This window comes from Camelus dromedarius, chromosome 26 (assembly GCF_036321535.1).
Source record: "Camelus dromedarius isolate mCamDro1 chromosome 26, mCamDro1.pat, whole genome shotgun sequence".
Lineage (NCBI taxonomy): Eukaryota > Metazoa > Chordata > Mammalia > Artiodactyla > Camelidae > Camelus > Camelus dromedarius.
Genome location: NC_087461.1, coordinates 19,261,603 through 19,286,445, shown reverse-complemented (window position 1 = coordinate 19,286,445; position 24,843 = coordinate 19,261,603). Strand labels below are relative to the sequence as shown.

The window sequence follows — 24,843 nt, the reverse complement described above, 5'->3', positions numbered from 1 at the left end:
TTTCCTAGTGGAACACTCTTTCCCACTGTTAATCATCCTGTTTTTATTTTGCATAGTGAGATTGGCTGGAGAGTTACCAACATGTTGAGGTTGGATTTTTGGTGGTGTCATGGTGTGGCAGCTGTACTTTCCAAACCCCAAATCAGAACATCTGTTCTGATGAGTCTGAGAAGTGAGAATGTACTTCTGGGGACAGTGGGAGGAATACTTGAAATCTGCACTGAGCTGTGTGGTTGCCGTGCTCGGAGAGAGGAGGGCATTATTTTATGAGCCAGAATACTTAATGGCTACTTTTGCTGTGCCAGGCATGTTTTAGAAAGTATAGAGCAATGTTCTCAAGTCTTTTACTAAAAGATAGGCAAAATGAAATTGAAGTGGAGTAACTTAGCACTTAATATTTCATTAGTGTTTTTCTGTTCGTATTGTTAGGGAGAGAGAATGTGCCAGTTCTTAAATTTGAAAATATTTTTCACTGTGGTAACAAAAGTATTCATTAAACACAGCTCTGAGAAGTGATTGTTCCTGCATCTACTTGGTGGAGACAGTGCGGGTGGTGAGTAATAGCCTGGACTTTGAAATCAGTAGACCTGGTTTTGCATTTTGGTTCAGCAACTTCCTCATGAGGAGGAATAATGAAACTCCATGAGTCAGTCAAGTGCCTCGAACAGAGTGTGCTCAGTAAATATTCATTCGCTTTTGTTATTGCTGAAGAAAAATGTTACTGAAAAACCGACAGTTCTAAACTCTAGATTTCTGTTTGAGACCCGTCAAAAGAGATTTTCCAACTTCTGAGGAGGCAAACAAAAGTTCTTTACAAATGCACAGTTGGTGTGTTGGTGTACAATCTGTGCTGGGGTGTGTACTCGGTGCATTTCGTATGTTGTGTAGGGCCTCCTGGGATGTGTCTGGGGCCCCAGCACATGCATTTATTACTATTTCACAGTCTGTAGGGATAATGTTACTTCCCTAGGCAAGTTTTTTATTTTTTTAAATATGACATTGCTCACCACATTTATATTATGTTTGGTAACCCTTTGTCAATTTTAATATTCTTATGGAAAACTGATATGATAGTGTTTTGAGGGGAGAGCTTATGATGTAAAGTCTGAGAAATGCACTTTACTGCTGTGAGTCTGGCTTTTCATTGACAGAGATCTGTCTGTTACATTTTTCTGTTCCGTCAGTCAGGATGTATTGAATGGATCTTGAAGGAATAAGTGAATGAAGGAGAGCAGAAAAGGCTCTCGTTAAGTCAGAAGATGCTGAACAGTATGACTTCGCATATCTTCTGTTCCCTGATTAGCATATGCATCGTCAAACAGAGACCTTACTTTATTCACTGGCACAAGTCCTTTTCTTGTTTTTCCAATTTAGTCTGTAATGTCCTTCCAAAGAAGACTTGAATTTTGGTATGGTTTACTTTTTATACCTTATATAACTGTTAACCCTTTCTAAAAATTCGACATTACATTTATAACTTTAATAAAAACTTCACTCATTAGTAAAGTATAGTGGCAGCTTAGTGTAAGGGAGGCCGAGAGTCAGCCTGCCTGGGCTCGGAGTGCAGCTCCATCACTTCCGATTGTCTGAACCTCGACACGTACCCAAATTTTTTCCCCATCTGTAAAATGGGTATGATTGTAGTACCTATGTCATGGGGTTTTTATGAAGATCAGATGACTTTAAATAAGTTCTTAGAATAGTGCCTGGTCCACAAACTACGCTGTGTAAGTGCTTTCTTTCACTATGCATAGATATACTCTTTACTTGGATCTTAAACATACAGATAGAACTACTGTATTTTTGACGTTTTAATTAAAAATAGAAGAAAGGAAAATAGCAAAAGCCCGTTTTAATTACATAGGAAATAAAATTTACTTAAGTGAGTATGAATATAAAAGTCATAGAAATACAATTATCTATCTGATAGAAGTATCAAAGATGGAACTTACTGGGGGTAATTTAATGTAGATACTTGTATGTATGTATCTACATTTGGTTATTTTCCGTGAAGTTATCTAAGGCCATGTTTTCTAGATAAGCACTTTTCTGAGACCATGAAAAGACAGGTATTTGAAAATGGCATCTGCAGCATCCTCCCTGTAAGAAGTCTGAACACATCAAAGTTCAGAGAAGTTTGAACACATCAAATTAAAAAACAGCTTTTTTTCAAACTCTTTCAGTTGTGTTGAGATATAATTGACATACAGCTCCGTAGAAGTTTGTGTGCAGCGTAGTGACTGGACTCACGTGCATAATGAAACGATGACCGTGGTAAGGTTAGTGAACAACCATCATCATGTAGATACAAAAGAAAACACAAGAGTTGGGATAAGAACTCTTAGGATTCACGCTCTTAGTTTTGCATGTGACACAGCAGCATTAATTATGTTAATCATGTTGTACATTACATCCTCAGTACTTACTTACAATATACCTGGAAGTTTGTACCTTTGACCACCTCCATCCAATTCCTTCTCCTCCCAGACCCCCCCTTCCCACTTTGGTAACCACAGGTCTGATCTCTTTTCCTGTGGGTTTGTTTGTTTTTTGAAGGATAATAGACCTGCAACACTATGTTGGTTCCTGGTGCACAACTTAGTGGTTTGACATTTCTATGTGTTACAAAATGATCACCACTAAACAGTAGTTTTTTTTTGTTTGTTTTTTATTGAAGTATAGTCAGTTATAATGTGTCAATTTCTGATATACAGCATAATGTCCCAGTCATGCATCTATATATATATGTATATATATATACACACAGTCATTTTCATATTTTTTCACTAAAGGTTATTACAAGATGTTGAATATAGTTCCCTGTGCTATATAGAAGAAATTTGTTTTTTATCTATTTTTATAACAGTGGTTAACATTTATAGATCTCAAACTCCCAAATTTATCCCTTCCCATCCCCTTTCTCCAGGTAACTATAAGATTGTTTACTATGTCTGCAAGTCTGTTTCTGTTTTGTAAATGAGTTCATTAGTGTCCTCTTTTTTTTGTTGTTAGATTCCACATATGAGTGATATTATATGGTATTTTTCTTTCTCTTCCTGTAAACAGTAGTTTTTTAATACCCACTGTGAACTGTAGGTTTTAATGGAACTATTAGATTTTTTCATACCTATTTGTTAAATATTGTAATCATTTTTTATTTGGAAAGGAAAACACCGATGGAACAGAATAAAACAAAAATCATGACTTTAGATTCATTGGAATAATTAAATCATTCATGCATGTATTAGCTATTCGTTGAGCACCAGCTGTGTGTCTTGTATTGTGCAAGGTTCCGGGGAGCAAGTTTTATAACAGAGCTGCATTTCATGAATGGATGCTAGATACCTCTGTGGCACAGTGGATTATTTCTGTTGCTTCCCTATTATCTCCCATAAGAGGAATTTTAATTGGACGTTCCCTAACCTCCGGGGGTTGTTAAAAGTACCTGCACAGAGTTGCCAGGAACCTTGTCGAGGTGTGTAGGGGCGTACTGTCACTAAACTCTATAGGAGACTCTAATGTGGCAGCGTAGTGTAGGCGGGGATGATTTTAGTTACGGGATTTATTTGATGTAAAAGCTGCCGGCCTAGTGTCAGCTTGTTAGTCTACATTGACTTTTTTTTTAAAACGAGAGCCAGTGTGAGCATGCTAGGTGATTTGTTGGGATGCAGGCAATCAGTAGGATGAGGCAATAAATAGGGTAATAATGTAAGATACAAGGTCAGAGGGGAAAATACATGGGGATGAATAAGTTAAATAAGTTAATCAGTAAATAGGAAAGCTAGAGAGTCTGCATTTAATTTTTGTGACTATTTGACTTAGGCTAGGTTCCAGTAAAGTTATTTTTTCAAAGTTCTATTTTTTTTAACTGAAATATAGTCAGTTTACAATGTTCAGTTAATTTCTGGTGTACAGCATAATGCTTCAGTCATACATATACATATATATTCATTTTCGTATTTTTTTCCATTATAGGTTACTGCAAGGTATTGAATATAGTTCCCTGTGCTATCCAGTAGAAACTTGTTGTTTATTTTATATATAGTAGTTAGTATCTGCAAATCTCAAACTTGTAATTTATCTCTTCACACCTCCTTCACCCCCTGGTAACCGTAAGTTTGTTTTCTATGTCTGTGAGTCTGTTTCTGTTTTGTAAATAAGTTCATGCGTGTCTTTTTTTTAGATTCCACATATAAGCGATATCATACGGTATTTTTCTTTTTCAAATAAAGTTATATTTTTTAAATAAAATTTTCCTTTTTCAAAGGAAACTACTAAAGTTCTTTGTGATAACTGTATATTTCTGTAGTTAAGCAAGAGAAATATTCTTGTCTTTGAAATAAGTATTAAAACTAACATGCAAATTAAGAAAATCAGTTGAAACTCACTTAACATAAAAGTGACACTGTCACATAGGTGAAGGTTGCATTTTCTGTTCATCCCTTCAGAGGTGTTTATGGAAGGAGGAATGTCAATGTTGAAGGAATCTAAATTTTGTAATTATTTGAAGTAGTTACTTTGGCAGAATGCAGTACAATGCATATTGACTTAATTTTTTTGTACTTGGTTTTAATAAAATCTAGCTTAAAGTGGGGAGGGCATTATCACAAGAGTTGGCAAACTGTTTCTGTAAAGAACCAGATAGCAAATATTTTAGGTTTTGTGAGCTGTACGTTCTCCGTCACAAGTACTGAACTCTGCCCTTGTGGCATAAAGCAGTCATACTGAGTATGGAGACAAACACAAAGGATGTGTTTCAGTAAAACTTCATTTACAAAAGCAGACAACACACTGGATGTGGACCATGTTTGCGCATCCCCATACTATAAGGAAATAGGGAAATGCTGCAGTATTTTTTTTTCCAATTTTCATATTCTTAACTCATTTTAAAAAGCATAAAATACAATAAATTACTCAAATACAAAATGGCAGAAGCATTGCTGTATGGATAACATCTGAAGCTTCTGACACGAAACTGTTGTCATTATTTGATTGCTCAAAAAAGTTCATCAGCTGGTATAAGACAGTTCAGATTTTATGTATTAAATGAAGCTTAGGAATTTCATTATGAAATTACAGAAGTGCAAGATGTTTGAAAGATAACTAAGAAAAGGGTCACAACCTGCACTTAAGATTATGGCTTCATCACGACATCATCAGGACATCAGTAGGTTATACTTGAGGAGTAGATTTCTGGAGTCTTTTTTTTTTTTCTTTTTAATTCTATTTTCTATTTTTATTTTTTTTAAAGGAAGATAGATTTCTTTTTTGCCTTTTGTATCTATTTTATAATTAAAATCTAACATTTTATGCAGCTTATTAATGTATCACCTCCCTAGCCAGCAAAGTGTTGTTTTAAAACTTTGTCAGTTATCTGCTAAATATCTCCCTTGAGTATGTCAGATTTTCCTTTACTTGATTTACTATGTTTACTATAGCAGATCATTGTGAAGGACCCACGTCATGTGGTGGCATTGCTAAATAGGTAATGTAATGTATGTACAGATTTAAAACTTTGTTTTTATAGAAAAACCATCTATTTCATATTTCAGTTGAAGTAATTTTTTTCATCCACAGTTTTGTGACTATAATCTAAATGTGTTTATGGAGAAAAACAATCTGTTTATTCATCAGTTACAATAACTTAATAGCCAGCTGTTAAAGAACACTTGATGTAATCAAATGGGGGAGGAATGTGATCTTTTTAACTTTTCAGCTACAGCTTCAAAGAGTTAAAAGGGAATTAATAAATTTCAGTGTCCCTGTAATAACTCAGTGCCCTGTAATTAGAAGAATGGTATGGATAGCCTCATGATAGTTCCTCACTCTGAGCCGTCTGTGTCATAGATTCTGTTAGTGCATTCACCAAAATAGAGTACGAAGCCTGAAATCTCTGATAACCGGACTTGTTTCTTCCTCTGTCTGGTCTTTTCTTCTGTGAAAAGGAACCAGGCGTCTTCATGCCACTTTCAGTATGTCTCATTCTGGGGAGCAGTGGTATCCCAAAAGGACACACTGGGCCAGCAGTTCATAAGTCTTACCAGAATTCAGACCTCTGCCGCAGATTTTCTCACTTGTCGGGTTTTATGCGTAGAGACTTCTGAACCCTGAATGAAAACCTTTATTTCTCCTGTGAATGTCCAGACACCTAATGAAAAGGAACAGGCATATAAATCATGGATTTGGAACAAGGCGACCTGCTGTGTGTCAAGTGAGCCTTGGAGCAGGGTAGAGGGATTGTGAGTCTTTGGATGGGGATTGGGGTTAGTCTGGCTTATGGGAAACAGTTCTTTTGTATTTAAGAATCTTTTCTAAAAATTGTGAACCAAGGATCTTGGAAAACAAACTGCGGTTTTGACCAGCATCAACTCTCTGTAGAACTACAGGATAGTTACTAGATGGATCTTGTTTCCTGCACTTGAAATATAAATAGAATGTTTTATATTTTTCTCCCTGGGAATGGGGATATATGAGGAGGTCAAGAGGAGCAAAAAGAAATTGCTTTTAAATTTGGCGAGCGGATTAATACAACCCCCCCCCCCCCCCGCATTTTTGGATCAGTGGTCTTCAGTGAGTGTGCAAGGTGTTGGGAAGTGGAGAGCAGGTGAAGCATCAGTGTGACCTCTAAAGGCAACAGTAAGTCTTATTTAAGGAGCTTGAAGAGAAAAGGGCTCTGGGTATAAATCTCCACCAGGTAGGGTTCTCCAAAGAAGCAGAACCAATAGTATACATGTGGATTTCTGTCAGAGGAGGTTTGCTGTAGGAACTGGCCCCTGTAGTCCCGGAGGCTGAGCTGTCCCACGATCTGCCTTCTGCAAGCTGGACACCAGGAAAGCCGATAGCGTGGTTCAGTCCAGGTCAGAGGCCTGAGAACTGGGGAGTCTGATGTTATAAAGCCCAAGAACCAGGAGAGCTATCGCCCTGGGGTGGGAGACGGGTGTCTCAGCTCCAGCTGAGAGTGAATTTGCTCTTCCTCTGCCTTTCTGTTCTGTCGAGGACCTCTTGGTGATGCTCAGCCCCAACTAGGGAGGACAGTCTTTACACAGTCTGCTGATTCAGAGGCTCGTCTCTTCTGGAGACAGCCTCACGGACACCCAGAAGATGTCTTACCATCTGGGCACCCCCTTAGCCCAGTCAAGTTGATACATGAAGTTAATCATCACAATACCCAGAAGAATTGAAAGCAGGGAATCCCAGAGATAACTTGTATGTCCACATTCATAGCAGCATTATTCATGGTAGCCAAAAGGTGGAAGCAACCCAAGTTCCATCAACAGATGAATAGATAAACAAAATGTGGCATGTACAACAGGATGTTTATTCAGCCTTAAAAAGAAGTAAATTCTGACACTTGCTACAACATGGGTGAATCTTTAGACTGTTATGTTAAATGAAATAAGCCAGTCACAAAAGGAGAAATACTGTATGATTCCACTTGTATGAGGCACTAAAGTTGTCAGATTCATAGAAATAGAAAATGGAATGCTGGTTGCTGGGGGCTGGGGGAGAGGGGAGAGCTCTTGTGTAATGAGTACAGAGTTTCAGTTTTGCACGGTTAAAAAAGTTCTGGAGATGGTTGGTGGTGATGGTTGCAAAGAGAGAAAGGCTGGGAATGATGACCTAATGTCCAGAGTCTTCAGCTTGTGAAACCTCAGGATGAACGGCTCAGAGAGGGGGTCATTGTAGAACAGTCCCACTGTACCCCACCTTCCTCCTTGCCTGACCCACCCTGCTTTGTCCAGTGGTTGCTTGGAGAACTTGCTAATGGAGCTGTATTCTCACAGTGACTTATTATGAGGACTATAATTTTAAGCTCAGTGACTACATTTCTGGCTTAGAATGAACGCAGCGTGTGTATCAGTGACCATGAACAAGCCCTTCCTCCTCGTCTGCTCTGAATTCTCTGGGTGAACCTGAAGTTTGGAGCGCTGACCTCCATGGATCTCAGGAGTTTCTTGCCTTTGTAGCTTAGGCTGTAGAACTTCCTGGAGGTCGTTCAAGAATTGTGATGTGGGTTTAAAACTAAAGCCCTGTTTCCTTCCACAAATTTGTAATCTTATTTCAAAATAAACGTACTCCTTGAAGATTACAAATTTCAAGATTATGTAAGTTAGAAAATACAGATATGCAAAAAACCAAAACAAAACAAGTCATAATGCCGTGAAATAAATTGCAAACGCTTATGTACTCTTTTGATCTTTTTCATGCATACATGTATGTGTGTAAATGCATGCATATGTTTTTATATTTATAGATTTATACTATATTTAAATTACCTATTTTGAGTATCTTTTAAGGAATTCAAGACTTAGATATTTTTTGCTGTTCAAAGTGGTGGAAAATCATCTACTTTTTATTCAGTTTGTGCATGTATAAGGCTTTCAATATAACTTTAAGGAAGTAATGCTTTAAAACTTATGTCTACACCCTCAGTTTGAAGTTAATATAATGGATTATCCAAGCAGCTGTATCATGACTTGTTAATGAATTGGGACATGTGCTATATTAGAAACCTATTTATTTAGTTGTGTTTATTTGAAGTAACAACTTATAAATTCTTCCCTTAAATAATGAAATTTTTTCAAAATATTTGGTTTCAGATTTTTTTTCAGAATCTTATTTTTGAAAAAGCAAAAAGGAATAGTCATTTATCAGAAAATGAGAGAAAGGATAGTAACCCTTTAAATGTGTACCCTATAACTATGAATTAATTTTATATCTTTTTGAAATTGTTATTCTTATTATTTGCTATTGTGAGAAGCCTCAGCTTCTAAGCTTGGATTTTTACATTTAGGATATGCTTTCAACAACTAAACACAGATGCATTTTTCCCTTTGTAATTGTGCCATAAACTTTTACCCTCTAGAAATTTCAGCAACAGAGTATTCTTTGTCATCCCCTGCTGCTGATCATAGAGTTACCATTCAGGGCCTGGGAGGGAGATTTGCAGAAGTGAATGGCAGTGGACCAGACCATTGCACCGTTGCTTCTTCAGCATAAAAGAGTAGCTGAGTCTTGTTGTCTCAGCATAACGTCCTGTGGAGGAATTTTGTTTGCTTAACTGACCAAGGACGAGCATCTCTGGTTAAACACTTTTAACACGGATTAATAATGAGGGCTCATCAATAGATACTCGTTTCTGGTGTGATGGGGTGGTCAGTATGGGTGAATGCAGAGTGCTGTAGGTTGGCGCAGTTCAGTACAGCAGCCACCAGACAAGTGTGGTTACTGAACACTTCGAATGTGGCCCGTGAGACCGACAAACTGAATTTATTTTATTTTATTTCAGTTATTACAAGTTAAAATTTAAAACTAGTATTTGACTCACTTGTTGGAAAACTTTTAAGACTGGAATAATTTGAGTATGTGAATCTGTTTTCTTTCTTCCTTCCTTCCTTTCTCTCTTTCTTTCTTCCTTCCTTTCTCTCTCTCTTTCTTTCTTTCTTTCTTCTTTCTTTTTTTGTGGGGGGAGGAAATTAGGCTTATTTATTCATTTATTCGTTTATTTATTTGATGGATGCACTGGGGATTGAACCCAGGACCTTGTGCATGCTAGGCATTCACTCTACCACCGAGCTGTACCCTCCCCTACCTTCTTTTTTTTTTTTTTAATTGAAGTATAGTTGATTTATAATGTTTCAGGTGTACAGCAAAATGATTCAGTTACAGATATATCTCTTCTTTTTCTGAATCTACTTTTCAACTGTAAATTTTATGAAACCTAAATAAGGATCAAGTATTTTTTATGAAAATTTAGGATCTGAATTGAGACTTATAAAATACATGCTGTGGGTGGTACAGCTCAGTGGTAGAGTGTGTGCTTAGCATGCAAGAGGTCCCAGGTTCAATCCCAGGTACCTCCATTAAAAAAAAAAATACTGGGTTTTGAAGACTTAATTCAAAAAAGAAACCTCAATAATTTTGTTATTGGTTATATATAGTAAAATGCTAGTATTTTGAATATTGGGTTAAATGGATGTATTATTGGAATTCATTTCACCTCTTTATTTTTGCCTTTTTAGATATGGCTTTTAGAAAAATTTAAATTATCTGGCTCATGTTATATTAGTGTTAGCGCTGCTCCAGATGTGCAGGAAATCTATGACTTCTGCCGTTGAGGAATGGAGGGGCATCTCAGAGGGAAAGTGACCCTGGAACCAGCTCTTTATGGTTTATATGTGGCTTACAAGCAGGTGACTGGGGACAGTATATCCCAGATAGAGGGGTAAATGATTTGAAGGTAAAAAAGGAGAAATAGCATGACATTAATTGTAGAATTATGAGTAGCATGGGGGTTTTGGAGCAAAGAATGTAAAAAGTATGACAGTAAAAGGCAGAAAAGACTGTCTGGGACTGACATTTTCAGAAGCCTTAAATCTCTGCTGTGATATTTGAACTTCTACAGTCAACGAAATAGTCACTGATGTTTTTAAAGCAGGTGAGTAATGAGATCAGATTTGTTTTCAGAGAATAACTCTTGGGACTGTGGAGGGTCAGCTGGACAAGGTGCAGAGGTGGGGCTTGTAATCATTCAGAAGAAAGATGAAGAGGACCTGGGCTAAGGAGATTATCTTGGGATTGGAGAGGAAGGAATTCAAGATGGAATAGAAGAGTTCGTAGAACCTCACTGGGGTGAAGCGAAGAGACACAGGGTGACTTGGGGATTTCCGACTGGGGAGCTCGCCGTGCTGCTATCTGAACCGGTGGCTGTGCCAGGAGAGTGTGCTGTGGGAGGAGGCTGAGGCCGAGGAGGGGATGAGTCTGCGGACCCTGTGGAGGGTCCTTGCAGGTAGGTCTTTCACAACATGCTTGTCGTTCAGGGGAGGGAGGTGGATGTTAGAGAGAATTTGATTTTATTGAAGCAATGGAATCAGTTAAGATTCCCAAGGAGACTGTATACCAGGAGTAGGGAATTAATTTTAGTGTGTGGGTTTCATCACAGCTTCGTTAGTTATCTGGAAGTCACTTGCATTCAGGCGCACACCAAAGGTGCTTCTCAGGGCCCCAGAGATGCGGGGAGAGATGGGGCAGGCATTTCTGCCTTGGAGGTGATCAGGCTCTGGAGGGAAGGCGGGCGCTAAATCTAGGGTGACAGTGCAGTGTTGCAAGTTCCGTGATAAGCCATAGAGCAGGGAGGCTGGAGGAAGGATGCATGTGAGGACAGCAGACAGTGACAGTGGAGAGGTGTGGGCTTGATCTGGAAGGGAAGTTTTGTCATTTGTTCCTTTTTGGCGAGTCTTTTACTTATGATACACCCCTGACTGTGCACACGCACCCTCATGACTGCACATGTGCTGGCCCCTGGGGCCCAGGGCTCTTCCCTGTGGTGTCCGTCAGCTCCTGTCTCCCCGCCCTGGAGGTACAGAGCCGTTACCCCCAGTGATTTGGGTTGACAGCCTGGCCCGATTGCTCTTTGTCAGCTGGCAGCTGGTGCTGCAGGTTGGTGGCCCAGGAATGACGTCCTCAGGATATTTGTGTCCGGTTCCCAGAAATGAGCATCTGTGCGGCCTCCCTGCTTCCCTCCCTGGGACCAGCCTTGTTTGTGTCTGCATCGGGGAGGGGAAGGGGGCAGAAATGGCGCTTGACCTGTGATGGTGTGAAGGGGTCGTTTGGGTTGTTGGCCAAGGTGGTCAGAGCAGGGAGAGGTCAGAAACCAGGTGCGAGGTGGGGCACGAAAGAATATAAGACATCAAGCCCTACAGGAGCTGCAGTAACCAGAAAACCAGTAAGAAAAAGTTTATTTATCATAAAGTTTATCTATTCTTAATAATATTTTTAATAGTCTGTTATTTTAAGTTCTGAGCTCACTTAGCTACCAGGGATGTTTCATTATTGAAAGAGTGCTTGCCATCTGCTTGTGCCATGTCGGCTGGGGGTGACTGGAGTGTCCCTCACCACTTCTCTGACCCCCTCAGCTTCCTCGTGCTTTCCTGAAAGGGGCAGTTAAACCTCTGCTGGGAGCCCTCTCCCCACCACATCCCACCCTCCTCTCTATTCAGTGCTGCCTCTCCCTGCAGCGCAGGGCTTCTGCCCCTGGAGTCGCGTTTTACCTGCCTCTTCCTAGTTACTAGGCTGCTGGCCCTGCAGATCAGGGATTGTCTTATGTTCACCTCCCTCCTGGCTCGCAGTTAGTTCTTAGCTAATTGTTAAGTTAGCTGGAGATCTCAGTGCAGTCACGCTTTATAATAGGAACACTAGACCTTGTAGTTTTTGTATTTATTAATTATTAGACAAAGGATAATCTATATTCTCCCCCCCGCCCCCGCTGAAATTTGACTTTAAGTGAGAAGATTGTCTTTTGGAAAGTTACATTTTCCAGTTTAAAATTGATGTGCAATTCTTAGTTGTGAAACTAAAACACATTTCACTCCCATTTTAACTGAGTATTGGCTTGTTGACAGTTTTTTTCTTTTTTGTCCTCATTCTGCTAACTAGCCCAATGTAATTATAATTAGCAATTGAGGTAAAGCAGAGTTTAAGCAGGTGAATTACCGAAAGCATGTAAATGTCCTTTTCCCTCATGAATTAAAATAGAATTTAGAAAATTTTTAAATTTTATTATTATTATTATTTTTTACTTTTGGGGGGAGGTGATTAGGGTTATTTGTTTATTTTATTTTTTAATGGAGGTTCTGGGGATTGAACCAGGACCTCGCCCCTGAGCTACATCCTCCCCACCCAAACTGGAATCCAAGAAGCAATTAAAATTCTGTTTTGGAGTCTGATCCTTTGGTAATTTTTTTCCCCATAAATCTAAATCAAAGATATGACTGTAGGCTGCAGGGACTTAAACTGATTATTCGGTAACAGAAATACAATTTTCCATTTGTGTAAGGGAGGTACTTAAGTGTTAGTACTGGCAATGTATGCTGATTAAGAAACAAGATGTAGCTAATGTGTCTTCTGTCGTTCTCTCAAGTTTATTTTAGGAACAATTATTGAACTAATGTCAAAAGTAGAAGGGACAGGTACCAATATTTTTGATATTAAAGTAAGGATTCAGGTACAATCTGAGTTTAAAGTTACTTTCTTTCTGTATGGCTCCCCAGTTTTTCCTGTCTGTGGACAGTGGGAGGATTATTTTAGTCTATGTAAAGGTAAAAGTGGAACAGGCCAAGTCTTTTTTTAAATATAAAACTGGGTCATGGGCAGAGGCACTGGTCCCAATTTAGTTGTTAATTAATGACACATATGACCCATAAAATTAGCTTTGTTTCTTTGTTCTCCTTTTAAAGACTTTCTTTTTTTTTGGTATGAAAAATCCACTAATTTTTGTTGGTGACTCTTCATGAACAAGGCTGTTTGTTCAGTTTGAATGCCCAGTACTTAAGTCTTACAAATATTTGAATACCAATTTTTATTTGATCCATATATTAGAAGTACTTCTTGTTGCTTATTATTTTATTTTTAGTCTTCTTCCTTTGACTTATCTGCAGAGTAAGAAGCAACTGGTGGTAGGGACTTCATAATTGTCTTTTTGAGTTTTTTGTGTTTTTTATAATAATACAAATGTATTGGACTGGGGAACCAGCTTGCCCCAAGTGCATTCAGGAAGATTGCATTTCATCAGTATCACCTGAACAGTAGTGTACAGAAAAGTCACACAGGGCGCTTAAACATGCAGATTATCGATTACTACCCCCACCCCACCCCGACGTTACTCTTCACTCCCAGTAACAAGAACTTTGATCAGCGCCCCTCGATGGATTTGTTATAGATGATGGCCATCCCTTAGAAACACTAGCTTGTACAGCATCAGTACTGTGGCTGTCATTGCTACGAATCCAATGGACAGGGCAAGGGGCCCGGATTCTTGTCCTAATCAAATGCTAAAGGTCATAATTCTCATTGTAATAAAATTGGGAAATAAAGCACATAGAAAAAAATATATAATCCCATTATCCAGAGAAAACTAATTTTTAAAAAATTTAGTTTTTATTCTTTAATTTTTCTTCTTCCAGTTTTACTGAGATGTAATTGACCTATAGCACTGTGTAAGTTTATGGTGTATGCATAGGATTTGACTTACGTACATCAGGAAGTGATTATCACAATAAATTTAGTAAACATCCTTCTCATATAGATAGAATATTTTTACATAGGAAAAAAATTTTGTGATGTGAACTCTTAGGATTTACTCTCTCAGCTTTCATACGTAGCATACAGCAGTGCTAATTACATTTATCATGGTGTACCTTCCATTGCTAGTACTTGTTTATCTTATAACTGGATGTTTCTTTTGACCACCTTTATCCAATTCCCCCTGCCTCTGGCAACCTCAAATCTGATCTTTTTTCCTATGAGTTTGTCTGTTTCGCAGTGTATGTAACTGACCTACAGCACTGCATTAGTTCCTGTTACACAGCTTAGTGACTCGATAGTTGTCTCTTCCCTGTGACTTCATGACTGTCTTTACTACTGTGTTTGGATTCCTTTCTCTTTCTTGTGCATCTGTTGTAGGTTTTTGGTTTGTGGTTACCATGAGCTTTATATATAGCTATGTGTGTGTATATACACACACGATTATTTTGTTACTGATCTCTTAAGCTCAAACACATTTTAACAGCCCTGCGTTTTTGTTCTGCTCCCCCCACGTTTACTGTTTTTGACATCGTTCATATTTTTGTTTTATGTATCCTTTAACTACTTACTGTGGATGTAGATAATTTTACTCCTTTGTCTTTTAACCTTCCCGCTAGCTTTTCACATGTGGTTGGCTTACTACCTTTACTGTATATTTGCGAAAAAATGAGATTTTTCCTTTTGTGGTTTTCATGTTTCTGGTTGTGGTCTCTTCTTTTTCGCTTAGAGAGGTGCCTTTAACATTTCTTGTAAAGCTGGTCTGGTGGTGCTGAACTCTTAGCTTTTGCTTATGTGTAAAAATTTTGGTCTCCATCAGACCTGAGTGAAAGCCTTGCTGGGTACTGATCATGGTTTAGCTGATTTATCTTCATACTTAAAAATTTTTAAGTTGGGAGCTAGAAGCATTTTTATATCTTGCTTTTCTTATTAAGCTCGTAAAATTTTTTTTATCATGTTAAGAAATGATTAACATTTTCATTGCTTGTATTTCCTCTTATGTTGGATCATTATTTACTTAGCCATTCTTCTGTTGTTGGATGTTTAGCTTGTATTTAATTTATTTCTGATAAGTAACATTGGAATGCACGTATTTGTGGGATTTTTTTTAATCTATAGAATTTTCCCCCTAAGAATATTTTTCAAAGCTTTTGAAACGTGCTACTGAACTGTTTTCCGAAAAGGTTCAGTTAATTAAACTTACCAACAGTAAACTAGAGTTGTTACATTTCATCTTAACTAGCATTGTGTTCATTTAAAAAACCTGCATTTTTGGTTCAATAGGCAAAATGGTATGTAATTACTCACTATCCTTTGTTGTAGTTAGTATTGTGTATATGTAAAAGTTAGTTTGCTATTTTATACTTAATATTTTTTCACCAAGAATTTGTATTTTCAAGAGTTCTTGAGGAAGGTTGTTAGTGGTCAGTCAGTGACAATTCCCTTGACTTTTTCTCAGTGGTTTGAGCAGTTGATATGAAACATGGACAGTGTCTTTTCACCAGAGATCAGAATATTAAAAATACTGAGTCGCCTTCTGTTCTCTTTCCACACACTTTGGAAATTGAAAGTTTTAAGCTGATCTTAAGTTTGGAGTTAATTCATTGAGGAAACAAGGTTCTTATTTCTACTGGAAACTATTTGTAACAGCAAATGAGCAACATTTCAAATGAACTTCTGTCAGAGGATTTAGTGTTAAGTCAGAGTGTGAAATACTGAAGCTTTACCATTCGTCTGTTGGCAGTAAATCTGCTCTAAATAGACGTTCTGCTTAGAATCACTGTTGTCTCCCTTGATTTCAGGCATTTCAGCCTCTATTTCTCCTTTTTTTCAGTTTTGAAGGTTCCCTAATTTAAATAAAAATTAGGAGCCATTCCTTTCTCCTTTTCACCTCTTCCCAGTGTTTGATATTTATATATATTTGTTTTCATTTCTTATATTATTTCCTTGGTTGCTGTAAGTCATGTCTCTGGTGTTCACTCACCAAGGTCGCGGACTCTGGTCCCCTTCACACTGCTGATTTCTGGAAGCTGGTTCCAGGCAGGGAGGTGGTGGGTGACCTGCCTTTTGTTTCTTCTCCAGGGATCATAGTTCTGAGCTATTTGTTTTGTTGTACAAGGCCTGAAAATACTCATTCCTTAAATTGTATTTACTTTTCTAGTTTATGGCAGGAACGTAATTTCAGATCCTTAATGGCAGGAAACTGGAGTCTTTTAATGAATCTAATTTTAATTGCTGAATCTAGTGATTATTTCAGGGCCCTTACATTTTGAAGTCTTCAGATTAAACCAAGTTCCCCTTTCAAAATTTTCCTTGTTACTTTTAAATACTACCCTTTCCTGTTAGACTGTCTGCTTCTGACTTTCTGTTTCCTTTACTGGATCCTCTCACTTTGCCTGGTACCTTAATTATGTCAGTTGCAACAATAAGTATAATGCCACTGCCAGCGGGCACCATGCCATGCCCTGTGCTAACTTTGTGCTTGTATTCTCATTTTAGTTCATAAAGCAACTGCTCAGTATTCTCCAGGGGTCTGCGTTCCCCCTTCTCTCCCTCTATGTACTGTCTGAAGTTACTGGCCCCACCTGTGTGCTGATGACTTTTATATTTTTAGCTCTGATTTCTGTACTGAGCTCCCAGTGTGTACATCTAACAGTCTGAGCCTTTCCACCTGGATTTCCAGAAGATGTATCAGCCTCATACGATTGAAATGGCACTCCTCTTTGTTCCTCTCTTTATCCTAGTCTTTATCTTGACATTATTTAGTCTGTGCTTAAACAACCCTCCTCTCCCAAAATATGTTTCACCCAGACAAACATACCATCCAAGTGTTAATTGAACTTTCTACTTATGTCTTGATTCCGGTCCTGCTGCTCCGGCCCTCCTTGTCCTGTTGCAGCTCTGTGTTCTGTCTGCACAGCCTCCCCACTGATCTGCCTCTAGCTGTGTCCATGTAGAATCTGCAGTGTTTCTGAATCGTGAGTCAGAAGGGGCTTCCTGGCCTGTCTTCTCCAGCGGTCCCCTCAGTGCTGCTGGATGACGCCTGCTTTCTGACATGACGCACAACTCCCCTGTTTTGCCCCTGCTGCTCCGTAGACCTTTCCGTGGCTGCTCCTCTCCCTGCTCCCTGAGTCAGCATCCTTCCCGGGCTGCACCACGGGTTTCCCAGACATTTGTTCTTGTTGCTCCTGTATCCTCAGCGTTGACCTGGTGGTCCTTTCTTACTCATTTCTTTTTTTTTTTTTTTTTTGGTCTTTATATATATGTTTTTAAACTTTATTTGTATATTTATTTTACAATGTCATACTTTTTGATTGAAGTATAGTTAATATACAATATTATATGTTATAGCTATACAATATAGTAATTCACAATTTTTAAAGGTTATACTCCATTTATAGTTATTATAAAATACTGGCTATATTCCCCGTGTTGTACATCCTTGTAGCTTGTTTTATACCTAATAGTTTCTGCCTCTTCATCCTCCACCTCCATCTTGCCCCTCCCCTTTCCTCTTCCCACTGGTGGCCACTGGTTCCTTCTCTGCATCTGTGAGTCTGTTTCTTTTCTGTTACATTCACTAGTTAGTTGTCGTTTTTTACCTGTTTCTGAGGCTTATTCTGTTGATTCCAGGTCTTTTCCTTTTTGTGCCCACACTGGCCCACGTGTGGCTCTAGTGTTGTGTTTATTATGCATTTAAATGATCTTTGTTTTTCTTTCTTCTGTATTACAAGGTCCTAGAATTTTAAATTTTAAAATTTACATGTGTAACCTCAGCACCTAGCTAAGTGCTCGGTGTTCAGTTTCTATCAGTTTCTATTTATCTCAGTTTCTTCTGTGGTGACACAGTTGTCCATCCTTGTCCCCAAACTAGGAATGTGGATGTTTCTGAGTTTCCTTTATCACGTGTGACCAGTTCTCAGTCCTTCAGTTTTGCTTTTACTTGGCTCTGTGTGTTTGCAGTCTTCTGTTTGTTCATTCACTCAGCAAATTTCCTTAAGTGCCACTGTATGCTAGGCAGTGAGCTAACTCAGCTGCATGCCAAAGATTGCATTGAATTTGTAGAATTTATAGATTAGTTTTTGGAGAAGTAACGTGTTTACAAAATTATACTTTTCCATTTAGGAACAAAGGTTTATCTATTCAGGTATAATTTTAGGAATCTGAGGAAATTTTTATAGGTATTTTTTTATTTTTTATTGAGTTATAGTCAGTTTACAATGTTGTGTCAATTTCTGGTGTATAACACATTTTTTCAGTCATACATGAATATACAAATATCCATTTTCATATTCTTTTTCACAGTGAGCTACTTCAAGACCTTGTATATATTTCCCTATGTTGTACAATATAAACTTGTCTGTCTATTCTATATATAAGTATTCTTCATTTGGTTTCTTTTAAAACTTATTTATAAGTGTCTTAACAGTTCTTTTCATAGTGTAAATGAGATTTTAAAAATTCTGCTACATTTTCCAGTTTGTCATTACTCATGTATTGGAGACTGTTTAGATGGGCCAACTTATTTGAACTTCTTAGTAGTTTTCATGGGCTGAGGTTTTCAGATACTGGTTATGTCAGTGACAAATATCAAGAGTTTTCTCCCTCCTGGGTATTTATGCCCATTTTTCTTACCTTAGTACATTGTTTAGGCTCTCCAGTACCATGTTGAATAAAAGCAGTGATCCATGGCATCCTGGAATTACTCTTGACTTTAATGAAAATGCTTCTTATCAGTGTCTTGTTTGGTATGATGTTTATTTTAAATAATAATTTAAAAGTGTCAAATTAAGGAGGCATCACCTTTTCCTCACTTTTTATCCTGAATCCATGTTGAATTTTATCATGTGCTTTGTTGGTGTTTGTGGAGGTGATTATGTTAATCTGTTAATGTAAAGTATTGCAGTAAAGGATTTCCTGAAGGTAGACTCTCAGCATTTCTGCTTTTCCCTGACTTATTTAATGGAGCCCTGGATTTGATTGCTAATGTTTTATTTAATATATTTTCATTTAAATTTATAAGTGAGATTGGTTTGTAATTTTCTTCCATTTAATTTTTCTGTACATTTGTTTCGGAATTATGCTAGTCTTATAAACTGTGTTAAAGCATTTCAGTTTTTTTAAATTGAAAACCTGTTTAAATTTGAACTGTTTAAGCAACAGGAATGAGCTATTTCTTAAAGCTGTGGTGACATGCGTCCATAAAATCGTTGAGACAGTGGCTGTTTGTTGGCATCTTTATTTCCCCAAGATGAGTTAAGTATCAGGAGCAGACTGAGAACTTCTGCAACACTTGCTGAATAAATGCTCTCTAGATAAGGTCCTGGGAGATGATTTACTGTATAGAATTGTTTGTTAATTAGCAGAGTACATTTTAGTCAGAGGAGCATTGTTGTCTTGGCTGATTCCCCAGAATATGGAATTAGCCTAGAAGAGAAATACATGGAAATCTGTCTTCATGGATAGATTTTCTTCTTAGAAAGATGAAGTTTGGTGGTAGTCTAAATTCAAAGCTAACATTTATAGGAAAATGGTCTAATTTGTATGACTGAGTACAGTATTTGCATAAATACCAAAGGTAACTAGTTTACAAATATATTCATGTTTTGGGTTATTTTTGCTGTTTTCTTTTTTAAAACTTATTCTGTGATTTAGATTCATTATGATTATTTTGTAGGCAAATCATATTTTAGAATTTAAAGTACTTTAATTTTTAATAAACTGATTTAATGTATCCATCCACATTTCTCTTTTTTGTAATTCAGTGTTTTTAAACATTCATAAAACTATGGGTACATTATAAAAGTAATCACACATCTGAATAATTCTACGGTTAACATGGTGCAGCAGTGGTTGTCGACCAGGGGCAGTTTTGTCCCCAGGGGACATTGGGCAATGCCCAGAGACTCTTTCTCTTTAGTTGTCATGGTGAGGGGTACCACCCTCATCTAGTGGGTCGAGGCCAGAAATGCTACTGAACAGTTCACAGTGAGCAGGGTGGCCCCCACCACAGAGAATAATCTGTTCCTAAATGTTAGTCGTGTCAAGGTTGAGAAGCCCTGTTGTAAAAGGAGAGGTGTTTACACAAATACAAACACAATATAAAAAAGTATTCTTTCAGCATCTAGAATTCTAACTTAACACAGTGGACAGTGTCCTTAGGCAAAGCGTAGGAAGGGCGTTCTGCTCTTGACTGACATCTAGTGACGTTTAAAAATAAAAAGTAAACTGAAGGTTGAGGTTAAGCATGTAAATCATAGAGCCATTGCTAATTCTTGTCTTTTCCACTCTTAGGAAAATCACAGATACAGAAATTAGGAAGAAATTAAAGGTTTGTTTATGGCTGTTGAGAAATTATCACTAAGAAGGAATAGGATGTAATAAATTCTGAGCTGAAGTACTACATCTCCTTTTTCTTTCACTTGGAGTCCTGATTTAACATTAGAGCTTAGAATATAAAATCCTTCTTTCGACAGTTTTCTGAATAAATGCTGACCTACCCATGTATAAGACTTTATATTTTAAAACTTGCCTAAAATCATAAACTTTTAGAGCTAATGGAGACCTAGGTGGTTTAATCCAAATTCCTTCATTTATAGAGATTTAAAAAATTCAGTTTCAGAGAGATGAAGTGGTCTATTCCAGTGTCAAGCCTCTTGTTAGGCCAGGTCTTGAACGAGGACCCCCAGCTCCTGACTTCTTGGCAAGTGTTCTTTCAGGGTGAGGGGCAGTTGTTAAGCAAACTTTGAATTCTAGTTGAAGCTTTTGTGTATTTTCCAAACTGTGAATATTAAAACTGTTCAATTGTTATTTCCTTAGAAAGAATTTGTACCCCTATACATACATTTTTAAGTGAATTAGTATTTATGTTTATAAATCTCGTGTTTCATTTAATTTTAATTTATAAGTGTTACGCCAGCTTAAACACGGCTATTTCACGTTTTTCACAGGCGACAACACCCCCAAATCAAGGACGGCCAGACTCTCCTGTGTACGCTAACCTGCAGGAACTGAAAATATCCCAGTCCGCGCTCCCGCCGCTCCCCGGAAGCCCCGCCATTCAGATCAATGGAGAATGGGAAACTCACAAGGATAGTTCGGGGCGTTGTTACTACTATAACAGAGGGACACAGGAAAGAACGTGGAAACCCCCTCGCTGGACTCGAGATACAAACACAAGCAAAGGAGATTCCCAGAGTCCAGGAGAGCAGGAGGTATGAGCAGTAGAAAATCACCGTGAGTTACCAGACTTCCTTCTTGTTATTCAGAGACGAAAGACGTCAGTAGGTTTGTTTCTAGGCACTGAAATGGTAGAACCCTTGAAATCTCTAAGGCACTAAATGTTCTTTCCACATTCTGTTATATTAATGCTTGCTTCTTCCTAATCTCTAACTAGTAGACAGTAGCTAACCTTGTAGCATGCTTACTAGTTCCAGAGTTAGCTGGATTAATGTTGCCTAGTGCCAGTGGTTCCCCTCACGTGCTAGGAGGTACTAATTCAATCATTGCCATTGCCCAAGCAGAGACATTTTTTAGAAAAAGAAGGAAAGAAAATAGATGATTTAGTCAAACAAATAAGAACAAAATTATTTGACTGATAATTTTCACTGTGTTTTGGTAGGGCTAACAATAGCAAGATACTTCTCAGTTTTTGTCAGTCAGAGATACAAGATCACTTTTTATTTATATGCAGGGGAAGTAAATATAATTCCTTTGCTACAAATGGACTGTCCTCTAAGTCTGACAATTTACTCTAAAATCATTGTTTTCTCTAATAAGTGCCCGTACTGTATCCCCACCCCGCCTTGGTTTCACCTTCCCCACACCTCTCAGGGTGGTGCCGTGAACTGGCCAACAATGTTTTGAGAAATACTCATCTCCGAGGTCTGGAGAGATTCCTCGGGGCTGTTGAAATACGCAGGAGAAGCTAAGGGTAGGATTGGCAGAATGGAGTTAAGTCCTGGAGTGTGGATGACTGCGGCCCCGGCACCTGCCCGGGACACCCTGCTCTTAGAGAAGGCAGCTGGCTTGTACGATAAAAACAGAACCCTAGGTGGGTAGAGGCTGGAGAGTCAGGGAACGCATCCTGTGTTTAGCAGAGTCTAAAAGCTTTTTATAGTTGATAACCCTTCTTCTTGTCCTATTTTTCAGTTGGTTATTTATAGCTCTGGTCTGGTGGTGACTTGTGCTTTGAGTTTCAAGAATGAGATGGAGAATAGTGAGAGAAGTCGATCACGTGTTACTGCAGTAGGGAGTGTTCAGAAGTGATTTGAATTGTGTATTTAGAAAGATTTAAGGGGAGAGGGTTTATAGCTCAGTGGTTGAGCGGGTCCTTAGCACGCACAAGGTCCTGGGTTCAATCCCCAGCACCTCCACTGAAAAACCAAATAAATAAATAAACCTAGTTACCCTCCCCCCACACAGGAAAAAATTTAAAAAATAGGAACATTTGAAAATAAGTTGTCCTGTGTGTCAATAATAAAGTCAAATCTTATAATTTGGAAGAATTAGGGAAAGGGCTAAATGATAGAATAATTTAAAGGAATTTAAAGTACACACAGGAACTTTTTAACATTTCTCAGCTTCCTGTTTCAGTGGATAGATGAGAGTGATTTGTACATCAGAGCCTCAGCTCACACTGCTACTGCACATATTAGACAGAAATAGGTATTTCCAATGTGGCTGGAGCACACCTTCCAGTAATTTCTTGAGAAAGACTGTATCCGGGAGGTAAAATTGAGACTGTGTGTGTGAAAATGTCTATGTTCTGCCTTCGTATTTAATTGATAGTTTGCCCGAGTATAGTATTCTTGGTTGGAAATCACTCTCCCTCACAATTGCCAGGCATCGAACTTCACTTCATCTGGGTCAGCTGCTTGTTGGCGTCTCCAGTGTTAGAACTTTAGGTCTTTCCTTTTAGACTAAGCAGTGTCTGCAGACATCTTAAAACCTGGAAGGTAAGAGCTGCCAGGGTCTTGGTGCTGGCGTTTGCATCCAGTTTGCATCCAGTCCCTTGGTCTCCCCTCTTTTTCTTTTTTTAATTAAATACTTTTTTTTTTAATGGAGGTGTTGGGGGCTGAACCCAGGGCCTCATGCTCTACCACTGAGCCTATCCCCCTCAGCCTCCCCTCTTTGGTTTGGTACCTGGGTCCTGATAGTGCCTGTTGTCTTCCAACTCGGAATGTTGGTGTCACCCCCCCCCCCCAACCAGGGAGTGAATCCATCCTTCTGCTGGAGCAGAGGGTGCACAGCTAGTGGCCAGGCCTGAGGAAGGGGACTCTGGTGATTTCAGTCCTCATCTTAGTCCTGGAGCCTTTTGAAGAATTTGTTGGATTTCATCTTCCCTTCCCAGCACCACCCCTGCCCCCACTGGTTTAGATTCTGCTGTCTTTGTGGATAATTGAGATTTTTGTTCATCTGCTTCTCAGCTTGCAGTTTTGTGGCTGACGTGTCTTCTTGTGTTCCCCCTCTGTTCTTGGCGGCCAGGTTTTTTTCAAGCTTATTTCAGTACTTTTATTTTAGTGGGGCTTGACGGGGAACAAGTGTTGTCTTTCATCCTCAGTCAGAAGCTTATTTTAGTAGTTGCCCTAGAACGGTGGTTCTCAACTGGGGACAATTTTGCCTCCTGGGGGACATTAGACAGTGTCTGGGGATGTTTCGGGTTGTTACGTCTCAGGGAGGGCTGCTGGCATTTCGGGGGTAGAGGCCAGAGATGCTGTTGAACATCTAGCTGCTGTTGACAAACGCGCCCCAGACACCAGAGCGCGTGCACTCAGCGTGGCCCGCGGCTCGTCGGTGTCTTCTTGCTCCTTCAGAACCGCGCAGGAACTGTCCATGCTGTTGTGCTGCTGTTGTCTGATGTTTTGTCTTTATTTTTACCCTCCCCTAACTGTCATTGTCCATGTGATACTTAAATTTAATCCTCACATTTCCCGTTGTGTTTTCTCACATTTCTTTATGCAAATTAGGTTATCTTGGATAACTTCTACTGTCTTAAGTACATACGTTTTTATTTCCTTAGTGAGCGTCTGTTAGTGATAACATTTTAGTGTTGTTTGTCTGGAAATTTTCTTTTTTGTCCTTATTTTTGAAGACTACCCTTACCTGGTACACAGTTCTAAGCAGACTGTTTGGTTTTTGTTTTTCCCTTGTCCATTGAAGGCTTTATTCTCATGTCCTCGGGCTTCCTTTGTCCATGTTGGGAATTCAACTTGCCGCTCTCCTCCTGCGGGCAGCTTTTAAGATCTCATATCTGTAATTTCACTGTGATGTGATCAGGTGAAGGTGTCTTTTTTATTTCCTGCTGGGGCTTTGTTGGAATCTTGAATTTGGGGAGTCCTGTCTTTGATCAGTTCTGGGAAGTGTTAGGTGTCATGTATGCATAGCTCCTACCCCATTTTCTGTTCCCTCTTGTTCTGGAGCTCTGGTTACGTGAACGTTTACTCTGCTTACTCCGCTCATCGTGGTCTCTTGGTTTCCTCTCCGCTTGGGTGTTTTTTTGCTGTGTCTCTGTGCTTCCTTTGCGGTCACTTCCAGGTCAAGCTCCTGTCTGCCCTTTTTCTCCTTATCTGCATCTTTATTTGATACTAAACCTACCTTTGAATTTAAAAAATGTGTTTTTTTTTTTAATTTGTTGGGGGAGCTTCCCCCTCTTACTACTATGAAAAGTTTGAAACCTGCAGGAAAGTGGAAAGAATAGTACAGTGAGCGTCTGTAAGCCGGGTCCTCACGGAGCCTCACTGTGTTTGCTTTCCTCCTCTGCTC

General features: G+C 38.8%; 1 protein-coding gene across 7 annotated transcripts in view; it reads left to right on the top strand.

Annotated features, from left to right (window-relative positions):
• The window catches only part of ARHGAP12 (Rho GTPase activating protein 12), a 106,640-nt gene that overhangs the window by 35,057 nt on the left and 46,740 nt on the right, over nt 1-24,843 (top strand). For 6 of the 7 annotated variants that reach the window (XM_031444880.2, XM_031444883.2, XM_031444882.2 and 3 more), the window contains one exon: nt 21,030-21,293. In XM_031444880.2, coding sequence (XP_031300740.2) covers nt 21,030-21,293 — 264 coding nt within the window. Of the gene's footprint in view, nt 1-5,816; nt 6,212-21,029; nt 21,294-24,843 lie in introns of those variants that run through there. The other variant, XM_031444885.2, reaches the window with a different exon arrangement.